Here is a 25203-nt window from a genome sequence, read left to right on the forward strand (position 1 = left end):
CACACACAAACTCACACATGCACACACACATATAAACACGCTCACAAACTCACATGCACACACATGCTCACACATACACACACACACATGCTCACACACACACACACGCTCACAAACTCACACACACACACACACACACACATTCAGACAGACATATGCTCACACACACACACGCTCACAAAATCACATGCACACATTCACACACGCATACACACACACACGCTCACAAACTCACACACACACTCACACACGCTGACACATACACACACATATGCTCACACACACAAACTCACACACACTAACACATAGACACACACATATGCTCACACACACTAACACACATATGCTCACACACACAAACTCACACACACTAACACACATACACTCACATATATGCTCACACACACTAACACACACACACACACACACACACTAACACACATACACAGACATTTTTGCATCTCTCCGTTTTTAAAATGGGTGGCGTGTCAAAAGTTCGGCACGTGCTTGGGAAATGATATACACACACTATAATATTTTTTAGTCAGCTGTTTTTTTCTGTGGGCTTTATAAATAGATCAGATCAAGAGTCAGGGAGATTTTCTCATTACTTTATCACACAAGCGTGTGTGTTCTCGCCAGTCCACCTGTTCCTGTAATCCGTCCCCATCCTCACAGCCGATCCGTGTGGTTTCTGCGGATAAACTCACCGCACACGTGTGTAAACGGCTCCACGTGCACACGCCGGGAATGGAGCTCTTTTTTCAAACTTAACACAAAAAAGAATGAATCAACAAATTCACCTAACAAATACACTGAGTTAAAAAAAAGTTTTCATATTATTAAAACAATACATTAGAGTTAAACAATTTACCTTTGTGAGCCTATGTTACATAAACAACAAAATTGAAGAAAATATATGAAAAAATATTCAATATGAAAATACTACTAATAATAAAAAAATATAATATACAATAATCTATATTTAAAAATTAATAATATAATCAATTATTATTATTATTATTATTATTATTATTATTATTAATACTATTAATAATAAAATAATAATAAAGCAATAAAAACTGCTCTTCAGTTGAGCATTATTAGTATTATTATTAATAATAATAATACATATATTATTATTATTATATAAATAATATAGTATTATTATATAAATAATAAAATTAAATAATAATATAAAAATATATTTAAAAAATTAAAAATCCAAGCGTATGTCTCTGCTCTCTGCTCTTCAGTTGAGAATTATTTTTATTATTATTATTATTATTATTATTAATAATAATAATAATAATAATAATACATCTATTTTTATTATCATCATAAAATAATAAAATTAAATAATAATATAAAAATATATTTAAATTAAAAATCCAAGCATATGTCTATGCCCTCTGCTTCATTTGAAAATTAATGATACATTTATAATAATTAATAAATAATAAATAAATAATAAATATTATCATTATTAGTTCTAATTGTAATTACAACTACTACTACTACTATTACGACTAATTATAATAATATATAAAATAATATAAAACAATAATAAAACAATACAATTAAATAATAATATATTAACATAATTTTCTGTTTGGCATTATAATAATTTTATATTAATACAATTTTTTTTACGAATATAACATTTAATTAAGTGTTTCTATTTATGTGAGCGACTGAGATGGTGTCCCACAGATGTGACGATCATATCAATAGTGTTTCTGTTATATATGCATGACTAAAAAACCTTTTAGCTGAAAACACTGCCATCTACTGTCCAATCTGAACATGCATAATGCTCTCCATGATCTCAGTCATCTTCACTGGAGTCACAGTGAGCTGGAGTCTTCTGGTTAAACTGCGTGCAAGCTCTCCCTTTCACTACCCGGAGACTATAATTCCCATCAAAATAGGAGTCCGATAATGTAGACCTTAAACATATCTAAAATGAAATTAATTTACATATAACCAGTTTAATATGGAGAGGCACTGAAATGTGTTTTTGACCTACATGTCGTGAGAACAGTTAGTTATTTCGGTTTGTATGTTAGCAGGGACTTTAATCTAATCGTAACTTAACGAGAGTTTGACAAACAGAAAATCCTCTCAGGATCCCTGGAGTCAGTGTTACAGAACCTCAGGCACGACATTTTAGCGTTTTTGTAGCATAAACACCATCAAACCGATGAGAGCTTCGGATTTTCCAATGTTTCTCTATGGCGCTGAAACCTAAAGATGTCCGAGTTCTGGTCCCAGCGCAACTGAGACTCAACTGCTATTGGCTCATCTGCGTTTGAGGGGAGGGGCTTACCGATAGGTCAATTATTCTTGCCTCACTAAATTGTCCTCCTTTTTGGTGTTATGGAAATGTCCACCCTAGTGAGCTGGTATGTGACTTGTGTCCCGCAGCATCATCCTGCTCATCCTGTCGTCGTGTTACCTGGCCTTCCGCGTCTGTAGCCTGGAGCAGCAGCTCTCCTTCCTCAGCAGCAGCCCTGCTCTGACTCTCAGAGAGAGGTACGTGTCATCCCCTTCCAGGGTTCCCACTTGTCCTGGAAAACCTGGAAAACCTGGAAAATGTATGATACATTTTCCAGTCCTGGAAAACACATGGAAAGTTAGAGAAAATGTAAAATGTCCTGGAAAAACTTGTTGTTGTCCTGGAAAATTATTTTAAAAAAAGTTAAAGGGTAACTTCAGTGATTTAGCATTGAGCTTTGTATCAGTTGAAACCCGGTAGTATATTGGAATTACGGTACTTTCCCCCCTCATATCCCCCTGAGACCAGAGAATTATGCATTTTATTTCTGGAAAAAATCCTCCGATGACAAAAAATATCGTCATTTTGCTTCATCTGAGGATTTTTGGCTAGAGACTAAAGGAGCTAGTACTGCATGTTTTCAACCCCATAACCCCATAACCAACGCCCATAGGGGTGGGATCTCACTCAGAATTTTGAGATATAGTCAGAATTGCGAATTTTTTTCTCTCGCAATATTGAGTTTATATCTTGCAATTATTACTTTTCTCAGAATTGACATAAAGTCCAAAAGTTTGAGGGGAAAAAAAGACAGAAAAAATTCAGAATAGCAAGTTAAGTCGCAATTTTTTTTTTTTTATTCTTTTTTTTTAATTCTGTGGCGGAAACAAGCTTCCTTAGTCATAATGTATGATTAAGAGCTCATATTAAAAACTGATTTTATAGTTAAGTCATGGCAATAAACTGTGCACCTTTTTAAAGACTTAGAGAGCAATATATTACTTTAGGAGTGATCCTTGACTTTTATTCTCACTGTAGTAAAAATTTTAAATATCCTGGAAAAAGTCCTGGAAAATGATCGCTGAAAAAGAGTGGGAACCCTGCCCTTCTCTCTCTCTCTCTCTCTCTCTCTCTCTCTCTCTCCTCTCTCTCCTCGCCTCTCTCTCTCTCTCTCTCCTCTCTCTCTCTCTCTCTCTCTCCTCTCTCTCTCTCTCTCTCTCTCTCTCTCTCTCCTCTCTCTCTATCTCTCTCTCTCTCTCTCTCTCTCTCTCTCTCTCAAATTCAAATTCAAATTCAAAAATTGCTTTATTGGCATGAATGTAAATTGTACAATATTGCCAAAGCTAGGAATATATGAACATAAATAATAGGGGTGTAACGATTCGTTTTAACAACGATTCGATTCGTATCACGATTTGAGGTTGTCGATACGATTCAAGGACGATATTGGTTCATTTAGAACGATACGATCCGAAACGATTCAGTGACTTGAAATCGATTCAGTAACTTTTTAGCCAAAAATTGTGTGACTGAAATAAATATCTGGATACTGGTCATTGCAGGTGAAGTTTCCTAGACTCCTGTTGTTTCTTGTAAGGGAATCAGGTATCAATTAATTATGGATATAAACAAACAAGTAAACAAAAATTAATGGCAAATGCATTCAAATTTTATTTGAATAAAATGCAACCAACAGTTTAGGTTGAATTAACAGGAAGTTAACCTTTTCTGCTCTCATTTTCATATTCAATACATTTTCAATAAAAGCACAGTAAGTGCAACCAACATTTCAACAGTAGGTTAACCTGCTACTTCTGCTTTTGTTTTCCAACATACAAATATTACAATATTAATATAAAAAAATAAAGTGCAACTAACTTCTCTTCAGGTTTAAATTAAAAGTAGGTTTACCTGCTACTTTTGCTGTTGTTTTTCAACATTAAAATAATACAAATACAATATTAATATCAAAAATAAAGTGCAACCAACATTTCTTCAGGTTGAATAAACTGGCTGAACCTGCTACTACAGGGCTCGACATTAGGCCGGTTCACATGCTTGTCCTTCGGACAAGTAAATCTGTCATTCACTTGTCCGAGTAAAACATTTGCTTGTCCGGATTTTTTTTGTAAATATAATCTATTCTGAAGCAATATTCTCACCAGTGTTTAATCAGCTTTGACATATTTAAATAAGCATATTTGTCATATTTGTACCTTTTTATAAAGGGCATTTTTTCATATCTTATAAAATATAGGGTATGCTTCGGCTTTCCTTTTATATTCTTAAATTTGATCAATAAATTAAACTAGAATAAGACACTATAGGCTGTTACCAATCAAATTAAATCATTTACACTGAAAAATTACAACTGCATTAAATAATTTTATGAGATTATTTTAAATATTTTTGAATATACAAATAAGAAATGTTGGGAAGATGAAACTAAACCACCAGTAGGTGGCAGCAGGTGACCGTCTTAATGAGCGATTCATTGAGTCGATTCAGTGAAACGGCTGAATCATTCAAGAATTTGGCGGTCGTTTACGAATAGGCCATTGAATCTTTGATTCAACCGATTCATTAAAACGCTGAATCATTCACTAACACACAATGTTCCTGTGAGATGCGTTACGGTTCTGCTGTGATATTTGTTTGGAACTATTTTCGCTGCTGAAATAGAACAAAAACAGTCCATATTGCTTCTAAAATGTAAGTGACTTAATGTTAAATTGTTTATGGAACTGGCTTATGAAATCAGTGTCATTTTCAGTCGTGATGGTATTCAGGAAAACACTCTTGTTAGAGTAATGTTGCTTAACTGTATCATATGTTATAAATATAAAAACTGCACAATTTTAACTGTGTATGTTAACTGAGTTTCTTTGTATGAGCGGCGCTCATTTGTTTTCGTTCTCGAGATGCTGCGTGAGCCCTCAACACTTCAGAACACTTCTCTGTGCGTTCACTATGTCACCAGCAGTATTAAAAACTCGCTCTGCTGGCACACTGCTGCCAGGAATGCACAGGTAACATTTAGCAAGGGTTGAAAGTACAGGTAGCTCTTTCTCCTGGTGGCTTGATTATTTCTCGCTCGTTATCTTCTCCTCTGTCATCCGCCATTACTTGTTTTGTTTTCTTAGCGCTGCTGCTGGTGCGTGGGCGATGATGTCACAGATAGGCAGACTGAATCAAGTAACGTTTAACGCCTTTATCATTAAAAGTGCTAAGAAAAAACATCCATATAAAGTCTGACGTGCTTAAATCCAATGCGTCATTTCCTATTATCGATACAATCGATTGAATACCTTTTAAAACGATGTTAGATCGATACATGTCGTCCGGAAGGCCAACTTGCCGAGCACAGATCGATGTAGTTAGATCATAGGAATATAAATCGATACATCGATGGAGTAGATGAATCGTTACACCCCTAATAAATAATAATACATATATGAACATAAATAATTAATAATAATATTAATGATGATAATAAACATCAATATAATAGAGGAAAATATTACAACATAACTTAAACTTAAATTAACAGTGTAACAAATTAGAACATTTGATACCACAGTGTTTTGACATATATACACTCACATGTACTGAGGGTCACTGTGGTGGACAATAGGGAAACACCTGAGGTCAGACGCAACATACACACATTACACACACATTCACCTGCTGTCTCTCAGGCTGTGGCACACACACACGTATCTCGCAGCCAGTGCTGCTGTCTGTCCCTCTCCCAATATTATCTTTATTTTATCTACTTCAGTCATGGCTGTAAAGTTTTTTATTAATGTACTGAATTTGTTAAAGTAGAGGTCTCTTATGGACATGTATTTTTGACAGTGAAGGAGGAAGTGCGTCTCTGTCTCGATCTCTCTCTCTCTCTCTCTCTCTCTCACTTCATCCACGGCCGTCCCACAGCTCACTGTCCGTCTTCTGCCCACACAGGTAACCGCTGACGGGCACCACAGGAAACTCGTCCAGCGCTGGCGCTCTCTCTCTGTTTCTGTGGCCACTCTGCAACTATGCAAACAAACTCTCTTATGTATTGATGCAAAGTCTTTCAGTGAGCCTGAAGACTGGAAGTGTTCTCAAACAGACTGAACCCGAGGAGGAGGAGAAGAAGAAGGAAGGACACTCTTCACCTCTCGATCGCTCCACATCGAAGCACTCAAAGGACTTTCAGCAGGTTATAAATCTCCTGTATAGCTCAGGATCTAATGCAGTATGTTTAGGTGAGGTTGTTTGATTTATTTATATGCAAGCCGTTCGCCATGTCCTAGCTCTTCCAGGAGGATTTCGTTGAGCTGAACATCTCCATAATGTACAGTAATGCGTACGGTTTGATCAGGTTGTTTACGAACAAGAATGTTAATGGCATAATGAATGTTTAAGTGAATCTTGAAGCTGTAGAATTCATGGACAATAAAATAGTGCATTTTCATGTACTGGCTTATTAAGGTTATTGTTGTGCAGATTTTAAACGCTTAACCCTGTAAATGCCTGAAATAATAGTCAAAAAACACGATTGTTGATATTTATATGGCCACTAATTAATATGCAATTGTGGTAGATTAATGTAAACCAATGAGATCTTTATCACAGCAGCAGACTACTTCCATAAAATATAAATATCAATTATTATTTTTTATTGTTTTTTAATTTTAACCCAAATGAACCGATCTTACACCAATAATAAAAAGTGAATAATATAATAAATTATTATTGATGGTAATTAATAATACTAAGCATAATGTCATCTGCTTTTCTTGGGAATTAATAATGATGATAATTATAATTAATTATCATTATCATAAAATAATACAATTAAATAATATGATAATATATTAAAATAATAAAAATCCCAAGCATATGTCCTGCTCTTCAGTTGAGAAATAATAATAAATTATTAATAATTAATACCTAATAAATCGTTATTAATACTAATTAATACACTCTAAAAAATGCTGGGTTAAAAATAACCCAAGTTGGGTTGAATGTGGACTAACCCAGCGATTGGGTTGTTTTAAGCAAACATTTAACCCAACCGCTGGGTTAAAACAACCCAAATGCTGGGTTTGTCCATTTTCAACTCAACTTGGGTTATTTTTAACCCAGCATTTTTAGAGTGTAGTAGTAGTAGTAGTAAACTCTAAAAAATGTTTAAGCAAACATTTAACCCAACCGCTGGGTTAAAACGACCCATTCACTGGGTTAAAACAACCCAATTGCCGGGTGTGTCCATTTTCAACCCAACTTGGGTTGTTTTTAACCCAGCATTTTTTAGAGTGTAATATATAAAATTATATAATAATAAAATACCACATATTTTCCTGATATTATTGTTTTTATTAATATGATTCATATAGCCTATGATATTATAATGTGAATTTCAACCTTTAATACACTCTGAAAAATGCTGGGTTGAAAATGGACAAAACCAGCAATTGGGTTGTTTTAACCCAGTGAATGGGTCGTTTTAACCCAGCGGTTGGGTTAAATGTTTGCTTAAAACAACCCAATCGCTGGGTTAGTCCATTTTCAACCCAACTTTGGTTGTTAAGCCAGCTATTTTAAGAGTGTAGTGTTTAAATCCCTTTATATGCTCCATGCACAGTTTCGTATTCTGCCCTTTTATACTCGAGGCACGATTGGTTGCAGCAGACGAGGAAACAGGATCCAAGTGCAGTCAGACTTTTATTAAATAAACTCAAAACTTCACAAATACAAAATCATAGGGGACAAGACCAAGGCTCAGGAACAGGACAAGCAACATAACTCAACGATAAGAACAAGACTGGGTTTAAATACACAGGCAAACAGATCATGGACATCAAGCACATGTGACATATACAGTGTGTTTTTACCTGTGTGTGTGTGTGTGTGTGTGGAGGTAAGTGTTCAGATCAGCTACAAATTCTTCATTATTATAACACCATTATTATAACACCATTATATTATATATATAATATAATGTGTATTATATATATATATATATATATATATATATATATATATATATATATATATATATATATATATATATATATATATATATATATATATATATATATAATAACATTATATATATATATATATTGGATATCAACCCAATCCAATGTGCAGAACAGGCCCTCTGAGGACATCTGCTGGCCAAACACAAGCGCAAAGATTCAGCAACACCAGATTGTGACACCAGATTTGATTCTGTTTATGGTTCAAATAAATCCTGGGGACTGGTTACAGTGGGAAACGGGCGTCCTTTAACAGTGAGCGATTGATGAGGCAGACACATGCTGAACACTGGACAATCATGTAGTGGTCAACATCAGACACATTTACACCTGCTCACATCGCTTCAATACAGGAACACAGATGGACCAATAAATGCAACTCACAAATCACTCAATGACACATTATGTGTGTTGAATATAGGGGAGAGTGGGGTAAGATGAGACATTTTTACTTGTTAAAAATAAGGCAGAAGTACAATGAAAGTATCTAAAGGATGTCATCTTAAATGACCGGAATACATCTATGACAAAGGGTTGTAAAAATATGGCTTCTTACAGAAAAAGTGTTCCTGTGGCTCAATTTACCCCAGGTTAGGGGTAAGGTGATCCGGGTCAGTGGGTAAGTTGCACCATCTGGGTGTAAACGGACCATCTGATTGAATCTCAGTCAAACCCATGTGAGATTGTAAACAGTTTACCTCTTTTAAAAACAATAATCAAATTTCCTTTAGTCATATTTATTTTCTTAAAGCTGATTTAAACAACCAAATTAAGTGGAAATTTCAATATATGTAATCGTTTGCATTTCTGAAACAATATGTTGAACACCAAAGCTGTAACTTTCCCAAGAACAGACTAAACAGTTTGTTGAGTAAAATTAAATAAAAAAATCAAAACTGAATTAGAATGAATGAATAAATGCCATTGTAACTAATAAACATTTTTAGTCAAAAGGTTCTTGGTATGGTAGTTTTTTTGCGATATTGAACATCATTAGGGATTACAGGAGTAAAGATATATCACTGATTCTTGAGATAAGAACAAAACATGTCCCACACACAACAGCCAATACAACACAACACAATAAAAATACTTCAAAAGTTATATCTAAGGGAAATGTGTTTACTCAGGACATTTATTGCTTATTCTTTTAAATCATTTATTTAGTGTTATTTTAAAAGCACACTCTATACTTGGAAACAACCTGTCCTCAGCATGAGGTCACAGTGGAAAACTGCCAAACAAAGTGTTTAAAAATGCAACAAATTAAACAATACAGTTACTTTAAAAGGCGGAGATCTTTAAGATATCAAACAATACAACAAGTAAATATTGAATTATATTTTCCATTAAAAAATAGCTATAAAAGTTGTGTCCTCACTTTGCGTCAGGATTGTGTTATAATTGTGAATAAATCAGGCAGTGTCAAGGCCGCTTTAACTCTGAGGAGCTTTGGCTATTTCCTGCTCATTGTGGATCTCACAGTCCTGGACGTTATAGATTTTTTAATATTTTAAACAAACAATATTGAAGTCTCTTCGGTCACAGCCTTAACACGTCAACTCCGTCATCGCAGTGTAATAGTCACTGTAAATAGTCGTGGGATAAATCTTGCCGTTTTTATATTGTCAACACCGTCAGGTTTTATGTCTGATCGTTGACAAATGCTCTCCAAAAGTCTGTATAATGTGATTTAATAAGTGTTTTGCATATGGGGAATTCTTCTAATGCTGTGTCATAATTCTCATATACTGTATATTTGGCCTCAGCTCGACCCAACTCCTTCAGTATTTTACAACCGTCAGGTGAAGGGTTTTGAAAAAGAAATGTCTTTTTGTTATTTTTATTATTTATTGTGTAAAAATGTTAAAACATCAATGGAACTGCATGATGATATGTCTTAATTACCTACACTCTAAAAAATGCTGGGTTAAAAACAAATTGAAAATGGACTAACCCAGCAATTGGGTCGCTTTAAACCACCAGTTGGGTTAAATGTTTGCTTAAAACATTTTAGCTATTGCTGATATTGTTGCCCTTCGACTGCTCTAGCTGCTTCTATTGCCCCCATTTGTAAGTCGCTTTGGATAAAAGTGTCTGCTAAATGACTAAATGTAAATGTAAATGTAAATGTAAAACAACCCAATCGATGGGTTAAAACAACCCAATTGCTGGGTTAGTTCATTTTCAACCCATTTAACCCCACAGCAGTTTTTAGAGTGTCAGAACATTAGTGATATATGTTTAATATTAAAATGACGGAGGAGAATTAAGGAATTTAGAAACTGGGTTGTCCATAATAGTGTCAAAATAAACAAAAAATAAACAGAGAATGTATTTTATGATTTAGATCCTTTACTGAACACCAGTATTACATAACTGAAGATTTGACATTGTTTTTGGATAGATTAAATTAAATTAGCATGCTTTTTAGTGTGTCAAATTACAAATTAAGTTATGGACTGAATAAATATATTTTTTTTTAGAAAAAAACCTGTTCCCGTGTTCCACATGGTTCATTATCTGAGACCTTTGTCTACAAAAATACCAATTTTTAATAATGTAGTGTTAGTTTTTACTTTTTAACATTTTGAAACATGTTTTGTCCCTTATCTCAATGAATTAGTGATATTTGATTGAGCTTCTTCTGGGTCTTATTAGAGAAGGAACTGCTGTACTTGTACACTCTAAAAAATGCTGGGTTAAAAATAACCCAAGTTGGGTTGAAAATGGACTAACCCAGCAATTGGGTTGTTTTTTTAACCCAGCATTTGGGTTGTTTAATGGGCTAAATGTTTGCTTAAAACAACCCAATTGCTGGGTTAGTCCATTTTCAAATCAACGTGGGTTATTTTTAACCCAGCATTTTTTAGAGTGTACATTGTTCCTATATAATAAACTCAAACTAAATAGATTTTTAAGAAAATGATGAACTAAACCAGTCGTGTAACATTACATTGAAATTATACCCGTTGTTTATACTTCAGAGATTTAAAGTGCCTTATGGTGGGGTAAGTTAAAACGCTGGCTCAATTTACCCCACAGCATTCGGCTCATTTTGCCCCATAGCAGCTAAAATTTTACTTTTGAAAAAAAGTAAAAACTCCTCCCATGTGCTTCTCTTTTTCACAGTCTGGCAGAAATGATGGGATGTTCCAAAATATATGGTCACATGACAATACAAGTGTACTGTTGCCAGGATAAAAGGGGGTGGGTCATCTTCCCCACTGGCTCATCTTACCCCACTCTCCCCTATGCAAATATTTCTTTACATGTATGCATCATTTGTCTTTTTTTTAAGTAGCGTACCTTCCAGTTTTAGTCAAATCTTCTTCAGCACACTTGAGTTCTGAAGATCCCTCATCTAATCTGATTGCGAAACCAGTTCAACTGGAGAAGTGTTGAAGACACACCCGTCTGCACACGTCTCTCCGACACAGAAAAAACTGAAAGTGTTATTGATCTTCGCTCTTCGTCTGTGTGTACTTGCGGTGAAATGGCGGAGACTGCTTTTTCTCGGGACCAGTTCAGCTGTTCAATCTGCCTGGATCTACTGAAGGATCCGGTGAGCCTTTCCTGTGGACACAGTTACTGTATGAGCTGCATCACAGGCTGCTTTGATCAGGAGGAACAGAAGGAGGTTTACAGCTGCCCCCAGTGCCGACAGACATTCACTCCGAGACCTGTGTTAGGAAAAAACGTGGTGCTTGCCGAAATGTTAGATAAACTGATGAAGCTCCAAACTGTGGTGGTTCCTGCTCTTCCTGCTCAGTGTTATGCTGGACCTGGAGAAGTTGAGTGTGACGTCTGTACCGGAAGAAAGTGCAAAGCTGTCAAGTCTTGTCTTGTGTGTTTGGAGTCTTACTGTCAAAGTCATTTTGAACGTCATGAGGAATTTCGTTCAGGAAAGCAACACAAAATAACTGATGCCACAGGACGCCTCCAGGAGATGATCTGTCATGAGCATGATAAGCTTTTAGAGATTTATTGTCGTACAGATCAGCAGTGCATATGTGTGCTGTGTATGATGAATGAACATAAACACCATGACACGGTCACAGTTGCAGCACAGAGGACAGAGGACGAGGTTTGACTTTATACTCTGACATTAATGACTCAATTCTGTTGGGGATGCTAGAGGGTTTGTGAAGTGGAACTGACATATAGGAGAAGTGAGATCAGTTCATTTTTGACATGAATGCAAATGAAGTTGTGAGGGGCAGAATACAGTGCGTTCAATAGATGGTACTGTTGTTTAACGAGAATCTGACAAATGTGACAAAGCTGACGAGCCATCTTTCAAAAAATCTAAACATTCAGTAGAACGTTGTGAAAATTACGTGATGTAGGACCTTCATACTGTGTGTGTGCCATTGTAAAGACTGTACATGTCTATCCCTCATAGCCTCATTTTCATCTGTGTTAAATTGAATATGGTGTAACTAAATAAGCAAAAATTATTCTCTGAGCTGCTATACACTTACACCGATCAGGCATAACATTGTCCTAATATTGTGTTGGTCCCCCTTTTGCTGCCAAAACAGCCCTGACCTGTCAAGACATGGACTCCACTAGACCCTGAAGGTGTGCTGTATTTGGCACCAAGATGTTAGCAGCCGATCCTTTAAGTCCTGTAAGTTGCGAGGCGGGGCCTCCATGGATCGGACTTGTTTGTTCAGCACATCCCACAGATGCTCAATTGGATTGAGATCTGGGGAATTTGGAGGCCAAGTCAACGCCTCAAACTCGTTGTTTTGCTCCTCAAACCATTCCTGAAGCATTTGTGCTTTGTGGCGGCGCATTATCTGCTGAAAGAGCCACAGCCACCAGGGAATACCGTTTCCATCAAAGGCTGGACATGGGCTCAACAATGCTTAGGTAGGTGCGACGTGTCAAAGTAACATCCACATGGATGGAGGACCCAAGGTTTCCCAGCAGAACATTGCCCAAAGCATCACTGCCTCCACCGGCTTGCCTTCTTCCCATAGTGCACCTGGTGCCATGTGTTCCCCAGGTAAGCCACACACACACCCGGCCATCCACGTGATGTAGAAAAACACCTGATTCCTCAGACCAAGCCACCTTCTTCCATTGCTCCGTGGTCCAGTTCTGATGCTCACGTGCCACTGTTGGTGCTTTGGGCGGTGGTCAGGGGTCAGCATGGGCACTGGTCAGCGGCTGTGCCGCCACATACACAACAACCTGAGATACTCTGTGTATTCGGACACCTTTCTTTCAGAACCAGCATTAACTTCTTGAGCAGTTTGAGCTCCAGTAGCTCGTCTGTTTGATCGGACCACACGGGCCAGCCTTCACTCCCCACGTGCATCAATGAGCCTCGGGCCGGTGGCCGGTTCTCCACTGGTCCTTCATGACCCTGTGGCCGGTTCTCCACTGGTCCTTCATGACCCTGTGGCCGGTTCTCCACTGGTCCTCCATGACCCTGTGGCCGGTTCTCCACTGGTCCTTCCTCTGAGCACTTTTGGTAGAGACTGACCACTGCAGACCGGGAACAGCCCACAAGAGCTGCAGTTTTGGAGATGCTCTGACCCAGTCGTCTAGCCGTCACAATCTGGCCCTTGTCAAACTCGCTCAAATCCTTATGCTTGCCCATTTTTCCTGCTTCTAACACATCAACTATAGGGACAAAATGTTCACTTGCTGCCTAATTTATCCCACCCACTAACAGGTGATGAAGAGATCATCAGTGTTATTCACTTCACCTGTCATAATGTTATGCCTGATTGGTGTACAATGCATGACACTAAGAATAAGCAGCAGAAAACTAAGAAATACAATAGCTCTATCTGTTAATGGTACATGGCACTGCAACACCAAATTATGCCACTAGACATAAAACCTGACTAGATATGATGATTTTGGGATACAATACTTTTTGTCACATTTCACTGGTTATCATTTCTTTGTCCTACAGAAACATTTGAAGGAGAGAATCAAGCAGCAAATTCAGGGGATAGAGAAAGAGATTGAGGAGCTGAGAAATGCTGTGAAGAATCATAAGGTGAGTTTTGAGAAGAATAACTGATGGCAGTTCTGAGCTTAACCCAACAAGAGTTTAATAAAGGGCTTTTCACACTTGTTATAATAAACCTGTTAATCTAAACCCTGGTTAAATGTAATCCTGGGTTATCTTGCTTCACGTTTCACACTGCTCATACTTTACCCAGGGTTCAAAATTAATCCTGGGTATTCATAAGCTGACGCTCACACACACTGTGTTAACATCCTTATTGTGACGAGCAGGGCGGGCGAGAGTCGTGAGAGAGCGGTGCGAGGCCGGTGCGTGATTGCAGATGATCTGAGGATCCTCTCTCGTCCTTCACTGTCATCGCTCCTCCTTTTATGCTTCTGAGCTCCTCTGTGAGAGGATTCGAGACCGGTGTGACGCGCAGCTGGTGCTCATCTTCAATCACGCACCGGCCTCGCTCCGCTCTCTCACGGCTCTCGCTCACCCTGCTTGTCACACTTATGTTATAAACAACTGTTTAATGCAGTGTTTCAGCGATTGTTGTAAAGCACATGAATATGCGGCACGTGATTGGGTGTCGTTAACCTTAACGTTATTACACTGCATTGTTTCACACTGTACAAGTTTGGCACTGGAATTAAATATTCCAGAGCTGGGCTTCATAACCCTGAGTACCTGGCTAGTTTTCTGTCATTAATTCCTCACCGTCATGTCATTCCAAACCCATAACACCATGTCCTAACTGCACGCGACACAATAAGATTCCAGCAACAAGCAACTTGTCTGTCCACATCAGACATGACGAGACTACGAGATGCAACAGATCCATCAAAAACCACAGCCAATCAGAACAGTGTGTGGGCGGGCTCTCGCGGCAAGTGCACGGCACCAGAGATTAATTTTGACTGCACTCTCAAGGAAATGGATAAGTTGCCTACTGCCTACACAAATTCACAAATATTCAATAAATTAAACATTACTAAAAAATACATACGGAGTTGCTAGAACAATCTTTGTCATAGAATATATTTGTTCACAGTTTGAACATTCTTGTTTCAATTTGTTTAATTTCAAGATCTGAAGTGAGTTATCCCTTGTGCTATAGCTTGGGGCACTAAATGATATTCAAAGTCGCATTACACGCTTTTAACATTAAATAAAGCACATACACATTACCTGAGATTATGTATTGTGTTGTTGTTCCAGTCACAACGTCGCAGAAATAGATTCATTGTGTCGCCGTCACGGCTGGTTAGGACAAAAACTCAAATTAACATGGAAAAGATACCTTTTATCACATCTCGTGGCGTCGCGTCACGTATAGTTAGGACAAGATCTTTTTAATGAAATCTGTCGATACAGATCCACTTTTGTGGCACGACTGAAGCGTGGTGTTGTGACGCTTCCCCTCATGTGTATGTTGATGGGTGTTCCTCAAGGTTACCGCTATGGGCTTGCGTTTGAGCCAGCGGGGAATGAAAAACAAAGGACCAGCGAGAGACTTCCCTCCGTCTCCATGTGCTCTACTTCTATTGGATAGTCGCGTCGTATTCAACGGATTAATTTGCATAAAGTTGAGCTTCGGCCAGCTTTTTTGAGGCGCGCCATTTGTTCAAATGCAGCGCCGCCTTCCCGGAATGCTTTGCGGGTGCGTTAAAGTCGCTTGACGTCACCCATAGGAATAAAGTGGAGTGCGGCGCGACAGAAGTGTTGCACGGACAAGTGGATCAGCACCTTGTATCGTCATGTGTATGTTGATGGGCCTTCCTCAAGTTTACCGCTATGGGCGTGCGTTTGAGCCAGCGGGGAATGAAAAACAAAGGACCAGCGAGAGACTTCCCTCCGTCTCCATGTGCTCTACTTCTATCGGATAGCCATGTTCAACAGATTCATTTGCATAAAGATGGGCTTCGGCCACCTTCCCGGAATGCTTTGTGGGCGCGTTAAAGTCGCTTGACGTCACCCATAGGAATAAAGTGGAGTGCGGCCAAGGGGGTAATTCAGCCCACGGAAAGCGTACCTTCCATAGGGGCAGCCATTGCTAACCAAGCCATCACCTGCTGTTAGCATCCCATTGACTCCCATTCATTTTGGCCTCACTTTGACAGCGAATATCTTTACATCTGAGGCGTTTAAAGACTCCCTTTGTCCATTGTTTATTTCTAAACAAACACAACAATGTATAAAATGCTCCATTACCTTGTATCTTACACTATCGCCCCGTAGAAGCCGTTTTTGTAAAAAGTAGGCTAACGATTGCGTCATAACCACTCGACTGTGTCGCGCTGTTGAGCAAATTACCGTATAGACCGAGGAGAAGCTCGCAGGCAATATTTTACTGTCTATGAGGCAATCGGGGGGACGTGGAGGCATAAACACAGATAGAGATGTTGCAGATCCTGCTTCATTTATCAAAAGTTGCTCCTGCTCACTCTCTCTGTCTCTACAAGATTTGGTGATTCAGATTTCACTTTGCACAACTACTGGAAGACTTGCCACTGTCGGACAGGTTGCTCACGTCACATCTACGTCGTCAAGCTCAATCTGAGGCTGCGCAGGACATCAGCCATCAGGAAGTGAATGCTTCAACCTGACTTCAGATTTCCCCGTAGAAGTCTATGGAGTTGCTGTGTCCATTTCTTTTACTGTCTATGAGTGCGGCGCGACAGAAGTGTCTCACAGACAAGTGGATCAGCACCTTGAGAGATTTCTGTCCCTCCATTAACAGCTACGCAACTTCCACTTTCAAGAAAGGTAAAGACATCATCATTAAAGTAACCTCAATGTTATGAAGCGACACGAGTGCTTTGTTTGGGCAAAGAAACATAATTTGCCACTTTATTGACAAAATAACACACATTCACGCAACCATGTCTGCTCTCATATCAACAAGACACACGTGTGTTGTGGTGCTCTCGTGAACATGCATTGGAGGTTCATATTTTGACACTAAAGTGGTAAATTATGTATTTTTTTGCGCAAACAAAGCACTTATTTGCGTAGCTGTCATGAGGGACAGAAATCTTTCAGATTTCATCAAAAACATTTGTGTTCTGAAGCTGAACGAAAGTCTTACGGGTTTGGAACGACATGAGGCTGAGTAAATGATGACAGAATTTTTGGTTGCACTAACCCTATTAATTACTTTCCTTTACCCGAGATTAAAAGAACGATGATAACCAAGGGTTAAGTGCAGTATGAATATCCCTTCAAATGAACCGATTGTGATGTTTGTCCTAACAGTGCTCTGCACAGACCGCAGTGGAGGAAAGTGAGAGGATCTTTGATCAACTGATCCGCTCTATTGAGAGAAGCCGCTCTGAAGTGACTCAGCTGATCAAAGATCAGGAAAAGGCTTCAGTGAGTCGAGCTAAAGACTTCTTGAAGAAACTACAGCAGAAGATCACCGACCTGAGGAGTAAAGAAGCAGAGCTAGAGCAGCTTTCACATTCAGAGGACATCCAGTTCCTCCAGGTAACAAGAGCTCTGATAAACAGGACAGAATAATGTCTTGTAATTACACAAGATTTCCTGATTTTAAAATTGTAATGTCAGGAATTCTGTTACATGATCTCTTTATCATATCGCTGATTGGCAACTGTGGCGATATAATTACAGGGCATGTCAGGCAATATATAAATGAAAAATACAATGAAAGAAAAAAAGTGTGTATTAAGATATGGCCCTTCATCGGCATTAACATATTCAGCTATTGTTGCACGCGAGTCTGGAGGCTCAATTTAGTGAGCATGACCTTATCCACTCTATATGTGAAATTGCTCTGTTTTTTGTGTGTCTGTAGAGTTTCCAGTCTCTCTCTGTCCTGCCTGTGGGCTCGCCCAACATCACTCTTAGTTCTCTCATCTCCTTTGATAATGTACAAAAATCTGTCTCTCATCTGAGAAAGAAGCTTAAGGATTTCTGCCAAGAGGAAATGAAAATGATATCTGGTAGAGGTAAAGTACTGGATGATATTTTCACTCTCAGAAATAGCTCAATATGCAAGTACAAATGTGAAATTACAGAAAGGACCAGTGGAGAACCGGCCACAGGGTCATGGAGGACCAGTGGAGAACCGGCCACAGGGTCATGAAGGACCAGTGGAGAACCGGCCACAGGGTCATGAAGGACCAGTGGAGAACCGGCCACAGGGTCATGAAGGACCAGTGGAGAACCGGCCACAGGGTCATGAAGGACCAGTGGAGAACCGGCCACAGGGTCATGAAGGACCAGTGGAGAACCGGCCACAGGGTCATGGAGGACCAGTGGAGAACCGGCCACAGGGTCATGGAGGACCAGTGGAGAACCGGCCACAGGGTCATGGAGGACCAGTGGAGAACCGGCCACAGGGTCATGGAGGACCAGTGGAGAACCGGCCACAGGGTCATGGGCGGCCGTGGCTCATTGATGCACGTGGGGAGTGAAGGCTGGCCCGTGTGGGCCGATCAAACAGACGAGCTTCAGTAGATCAAATTACTCAAGAAGTTAATGCTGTTTCTGATAGAAAGGTGTCAGAATACACAGAGCATCTCAGTTTGTTGTGTATGTGGCGGCACAGCCGCTGACCAGTGCCCATGCTGACCCCTGACCCCAGAACTAAGCTGTGCCACTTTGACATGTACCACCTACCTAAGCATTGTTGAGACCATGTACACCCCAAACGGTATTCCCTGGTGGCTGTGGCTCTTTCAGCAGATAATGCGCCGCCACAAAGCACAAATGCTTCAGGAATGGTTTGAGGAGCACAACAACGAGTTTGAGGCGTTGACTTGGCCTCCAAATTCCCCAGATCTCAATCCAATCGAGCATCTGTGGGATGTGCTGAACAAACAAGTTCGATCCATGGAGGCCCCGCCTCACAACTTCCGGGACTTAAAGGATTTGCTGCTAACATCTTGGTGCCAGAGACCACAGCACACCTTCAGGGGTCTAGTGGAGTCCATGCCTCGACAGGTCAGGGCTGTTTTGGCAGCAAAATATAGAGACATGTGCACTATGTATAAGCCGCCAGAACATTCACATGTTTCATATGTTTACAGGATGCTTGTTGTCAGTTTATAAAGGATAATTATTCATAAGATTATGATTGTTGTTGTGACGCAAACTATAAAATGTATTCAATATGTAGACACAAAATTATAAATTCATGTTTATTCTTTTCTTTCACACTAATGTTTTCTGTTTACTGATTTTCATAGTGACTTACATCCAGATTATTCCTGTTCCTGTACCCAAGACCAGGAAAGGGTTCCTTCAGTGTAAGTCGATATGAAACTATACAAACACAGAAAGATAGATATACCAGTGGCTCTCAGTTAGTGGCTCAAATGTGTCACAGGTCTGTCCTGATAAGCTCTTGGACAAGCGAAGAAATTAAATGCAACACACCCTCATCCAGATATTTGTTTTGCTAATACAATGTTTGATCTAGTGTTCACGGTTCACAGTTATTTTTATGCATTTACAGAATCAGTCTGAATAGGAAAACTGTCATATAATAATGCGTATTATTTTGCCTACAGCCTAGGCAATTCATGGTAACATTCACCACTGTTATTTTGACATTTTTTTTATAATTGGCCATTACAAAATCAAACAAGCAATCAAAAAAACCCCTAAAACCATTGTTTGGAGCATTTAATAGAAACACGCTGAACACCCTAATTTTACTTTTCAGCAGTCAGGCTATTATTTATACTTATACTTAACTAAAAAAAACAGCAACTGTGGCAAATAATACACTCATAAATTCTGATATCATCAATATCGGTGAGACACAATGGTCAACCTTTTCCCCTAAAGCATCTTATTTTTCTACCTTTATTAGATTGTGGTCACTTTACGCTGGATCCAAACACCGTGAACAAAAGCCTCCGCCTGTCTAAGGAGAACAGAATGGCTACACACACTAACAAACACCAGAAGTATCCTGATCATCCAGACAGATTTGATCATTATGAGCAGGTGTTGTGTCGAGAGAGTGTGTGTGGACGCTGTTACTGGGAGGTTGAGTTGAGAAAGACAGTGGCTATATCAGTGGCATATAAGAGCATCAGCAGGAAAGGAGAAGGTCATGAATGTTTGTTTGGAAGTAATGGTCAGTCCTGGAGACTGTCCTGCAATCTCGCCAGTTGTTCATTCTTTCACGATGACAGAGAGAGTAAACTACCTCCAGTGTCCAGGCCCTGTAAAATAGGAGTGTATGTGGATCACAGTGCAGGAACTCTGTCCTTCTATAGAGTCTCGGACAAAATGACCCTCATTCACAGAGAACAGACCACATTCACACAGCCTCTCTATCCTGGGTTCAGGGTTCTAGAGGAATCATCAGTGAAACTGTGTGATCTATAAATATCTGGGGTGTAAAAGAGATATTGGGTTAAAACACAGGTTTTACTCAAACTGCCATCATGCTTACTCATACTTTGTTGTACTCAAAAGACAAAGCATCTAACCAAAAATGGTAGAAATAAAAATGCTCTGACTAAAGTGAACATTTAGTCGCTTTATTTTTACTTTTTGAATATCAGGGTCATTTGTGTCAAAGGTGAATTATTGTCCTACACTCTAAAAAATGCTGGGTAAAAAATAACCCAAGTTGGGTTGAAATTGGACTAACCCAGCAATTGGGTTGTTTTAACCCAGCAATTGGGTTGTTTTAAGCAAACATTTAACCCATTAAACAACCCAAATGCTGGGTTAGAACAACCCAATTGCTGGGTTAGTCCATTTTCAACCCAACTTGGGTTATTTTTAACCCAGCATTTTTTAGGGTGTAATGTAAGAATTGTGAATTCTCTTGAGTTCAGAACTAGAATGTAATCATTATCCTTTTGTTTAATGTTAGGGTTGTGATGTGTGATTTTAAATTGTGATGTGCGAATATTTACAACATTTACAATATTTTTAAGTTGGGCCTGCTCAGTTTTAAGCAGTGCACTCTAAAGAAATGCTGGGTTAAAAACAACCCAAGTTGGTTTGAAAATGGGGTGTTTTAACCCAGGGGTTGGGTTAAATGTTTGCTTAAAAATATACATTCAAATAGTCTTTTCACTTTAATGCTAGATAAACTACAAATAAAGTTAGTAGCTTCTTTAAATTCCTCCACTCGATCTACTGAGACTAAACTTTTATGAAACTGCTTTGGTAAATACTTAACAAATCCACAACCATAAACAAAATCTTGAATTTTGAATTTTATTCGTCTGAAAGAAGAACGTCATATACACCTTGGATGACTTGAGGGTGAGTAAATCATGGGCTAATTTTCATTTTTGGGTAAACTATCCCTTTAATGTGTCTGTTGTAAACTTTTTTTTTTCTTTAAGTAATCATAACTAACATTTATTTTTCTTGCAGGATTAACATTTAAATGCTTTTGAAAACTAAATGTCTCTAGCACTTGGGCCAAAGTTTAGTGTGTCTAATATAACAAAAGGAGAACCAAAATTAGATAGCTCTCTAAATATATAACCTCATGACTTGGGTAACAAGGTGAACGTAATACAAACTTTACCTAGTAACAGAAGGGTTTGCTGAATTATAGATATGAAGAACCAATCACGTTGTAGACAAATTATGTAATGAATCATGTTACCTTTGCTGTGCTCCTATTCTAGAAAAACTGTTGTAGGCTACACTTTTTGTTGGGGGGATTTTTTCTGAAATTGGTCTGAGATCCTCACAGCCATGATTAAAGCATATTCAAAGGCATTGTCTGGAGTCTGTCTGCTTAATCCCAAGTGATGGTGTTCATAGCGAGACGTCATCCGACTGGGGCTCTTAGGCCTCCAGGGTTACCAATAGAGTCCTTTAGCTATAATTCTTAGACATCTTATGCAGTCAGAATACTAGTATTTCTAGTCTTAAGCTGGGCATAAACACTGTGCGATTTCAGAAAGGTTACCTACTCGCACTGTACGAGTGGATCGCATGCGATGTAAAAGCCAAATCTCACGATTTTAGGCTCACACTGTGCGGTCCGATCGTCGAGCGCCACTTGTACGAGTGAAATATTCCCCCGTGCCTAGAGCGACGATAGACCATGGTATAGGCTATAATAGAAAGATCGCCTATCAAATGCATCAGCTATCTACATCAAGAGGATTTAGCATTTACAATTTATGTATAAAAAATATTATTGTTAGGGTAGGCCTACTTTTATTATTAAATTGATATTACATTTAATTTGCCCCCGCAACAATTTCATAACGCATCAATGCATAACCAACATGCTGCATAATAAAAGAATAGATAGATTAGTTTACTCCTCATTATTTAAACACATTTTGCCCAATTTAACAAGGAATTATAGGCCTATAATTAAAATGATTATCAGTCTATATGTCACACACTGCAGTCTCAATGAAAAGTAAAAGCAACTTTATTTAAAAAACAACTAGTTTAACACGAAATGGGCCTATACTTGTCTTCTTATTTTTTTTCCCCACAATATGGGCCACGAGAAATATTAAGAATATAAATTAAGACCGTTATAGGCTACGTTATCAGCATATATTAAAGTAGATGGATCTCTTGTCTCTGTGAGAATATGCGCACATTGCGTGATATCCACTGACTCGCCTTCATGATTTAAAACGGGGAAAAAAAGAAGAAAAAAATCTATAGGCCTATTGCAAGGTGACATTTTGTGTCAAATGATGGACAACGGTTCACATTTCCTGTGATAATAACATTAAGTAAATATTAAATAATAGTAAATAAAAGTAAATAAATAAATTGTGAAAGTAAAACAAGTAAATTGAAGATCAAGTTGGCTATAGCTAAATTAATAAAAGAGGCACTGGATAGGCTACACAGTGGTTTGAAAGACTTCAAACTTGAAAGACCATTTTACAACACGAACTGGAGGCGCAACAGTTTGATAAATTGCTTATATTTGATAACTGCATAGAGAACTTAAATGGGTGATGAACTGAGAAATCAACTTTCCTTTGAGCCTTTGTTAAATAAAAGTTCATCGTGATATAAGAATATCCTGTAAGTTTCAGAGCTGAAAACGTCCTTGTTAGTCAAAGAAAAGCTTTTATAGACACCAGGCCCAGAAAACGAAAGATCTCAGAATATGTCAAGCATTGACGTATTAGGACGCAGAAGCACCGCCTCAAGCCGCCCACTGACTCGTGAAGCGAAACAATGCGGAATCGATTGTAAACGAGACACAGGTCGAGACTGGATTTGCAGACATATTGAGATTAAAACACAATGCTGTGCCTTCGATATTGGATCCGACAGGAACGCTGCAACACACTAATGTGAGTAAAACATGTTTTTTCTATGTGTTAGTATTGCATTGTTACAGATCGTTTGATATCTATTGATTACACACCTTAGCACGCGGTCATAGGCTGGAGAAGCTGTTATTGGTTCATTCGTGATCAGACTCGGACTTGTAACGCCAGCTTGCAAAGCCCAAAGTCCCGGGGCTATGTGCTTTTCAGACTGGCTATCACCGGCCTGCCGACGAGCTACAGTGAAATAACATTCCTTTCTTGCGTGTGTGTGTGTGTGCGGTTCGCAGTTATATTCACTGATGATCAGGCCGGCCAAGTAATACAAAAATAACATTCCAATCAATCGCGGGTGGATGAGAGATGAATCATTGTGTTTGTATGATAAAGAAATTTTGCGAGCCCTCGCTGTGGGCTGGGCGATTCATTCTGGTTGCCACGCTGTCACTGACAGGGGAGCAGAAGCTCATTAAATATGCAAATCTGGGCGTTTAGTATATACACATATACATATATATATATATATATATATATATATATATACATACATATATACACATATATATATATATATATATATATATATATATATATATATATATATATATATATATATATATATACATATATCTATCTATATATATATATGTATATATATACATATATATATATACATATATCTATCTATATATATATACATATATCTATATAGATAGATAGATAGATAGATAGATAGATAGATAGATAGATAGATAGATAGATAGATAGATAGATATTTTTATTTAATCAAAAATACAGAAAAAACAGTAGCCTAATATTATGAAAAATTACTACATTGTATTCTTTTTAACCTTTTATTAATCAAAGAATCTTGAAAGGAGTATCACAGTTTCATTCATTGACATTAAATCCTCATATTAGAATGATTTCTGAATGATCATGTGACACTGAAGAGTGGAGTAATGATGCTGAAAATACAGCTGTGATCACAGGAATAAATTATATTTTAAATTATTTTAAAATAGAAAACCATTATTTTAATATATTTCGCAATATTGCTGTTTTTTAATCAAATAAATGCAGGCTTGATGAACATAAGAGACTTATGCTGCATAAATAGTGTATAATAAAGTCCTTTCACGTAACCATTTCGCCAGCCTACACGTCATATAATAGGCCTGTAGGAGCTGGTGGCACTTGGGTTTTGTTAACTTTGATAGTTTCATGAAATAGTAAACGGTGTCTCAATATAGGATACATAACTACTTACCATTAATGGGACTTTTACTGCTGTGGTTTTGTGCAGGGATTTGTTTGTTGTCTGTTAAAATCCATTTTGTCAGTGATGCAATTTATAAAATGAGCCAAACCGCAGGAAATTGTTCCACAAACGTTAGTTCGTCTGTTCATGTAATTTTCAACCGATTTATGAATAAGAACAGAAAATTACCGCTTCACATCGCCCAATGGAATTTGAACTTGCTTTGCCAGATCACGATTGGTTGGTGTATAGCCTATACATGACAAACGGGCATTGGTGAACTGTGTAATACTTTAAAATATATAGCTAATATATAGCTTTGTAATTAAATCAACACATTAGCTCTGATTATGGATGAAAAAAAATATTGGTTTACTTTTTTCCCGTGAGGCCAC

General features: G+C 38.1%; 2 protein-coding genes across 5 annotated transcripts in view; both read left to right on the top strand.

Moving 5' to 3' along the window:
* gramd2aa (GRAM domain containing 2Aa) overlaps positions 1-6757 on the top strand; it is a 69063-nt gene extending 62306 nt beyond the window's left edge. For 3 of the 4 annotated variants that reach the window (XM_079806865.1, XM_079806866.1, XM_079806867.1), the window contains exons 11-12: positions 2428-2535; positions 6242-6757. In XM_079806865.1, coding sequence (XP_079662991.1) covers positions 2428-2535; positions 6242-6245 — 112 coding nt within the window. In that variant the 3' untranslated portion in view covers positions 6246-6757. The remainder of the gene's footprint in view (positions 1-2427; positions 2536-6241) is intronic. The other variant, XM_079806868.1, reaches the window with a different exon arrangement.
* Positions 6758-11535: 4778 nt separating this feature from the next.
* Positions 11536-22008, top strand: LOC307119966 (tripartite motif-containing protein 16-like protein). The gene is made up of 6 exons (XM_079806743.1): positions 11536-12394; positions 14243-14329; positions 17540-17770; positions 18099-18252; positions 19495-19554; positions 20124-22008. The coding sequence occupies exons 1-6, from the start codon at positions 11804-11806 to the stop codon at positions 20645-20647; spliced, it is 1647 nt and encodes a 548-aa protein (XP_079662869.1). The 5' UTR covers positions 11536-11803; the 3' UTR covers positions 20648-22008.
* The last annotated feature ends 3195 nt before the right edge of the window (positions 22009-25203 follow it).

The sequence above is a fragment of the Gobio gobio genome (genome assembly GCF_949357685.1).
Source record: "Gobio gobio genome assembly, chromosome: 2".
NCBI lineage: Eukaryota > Metazoa > Chordata > Actinopteri > Cypriniformes > Gobionidae > Gobio > Gobio gobio.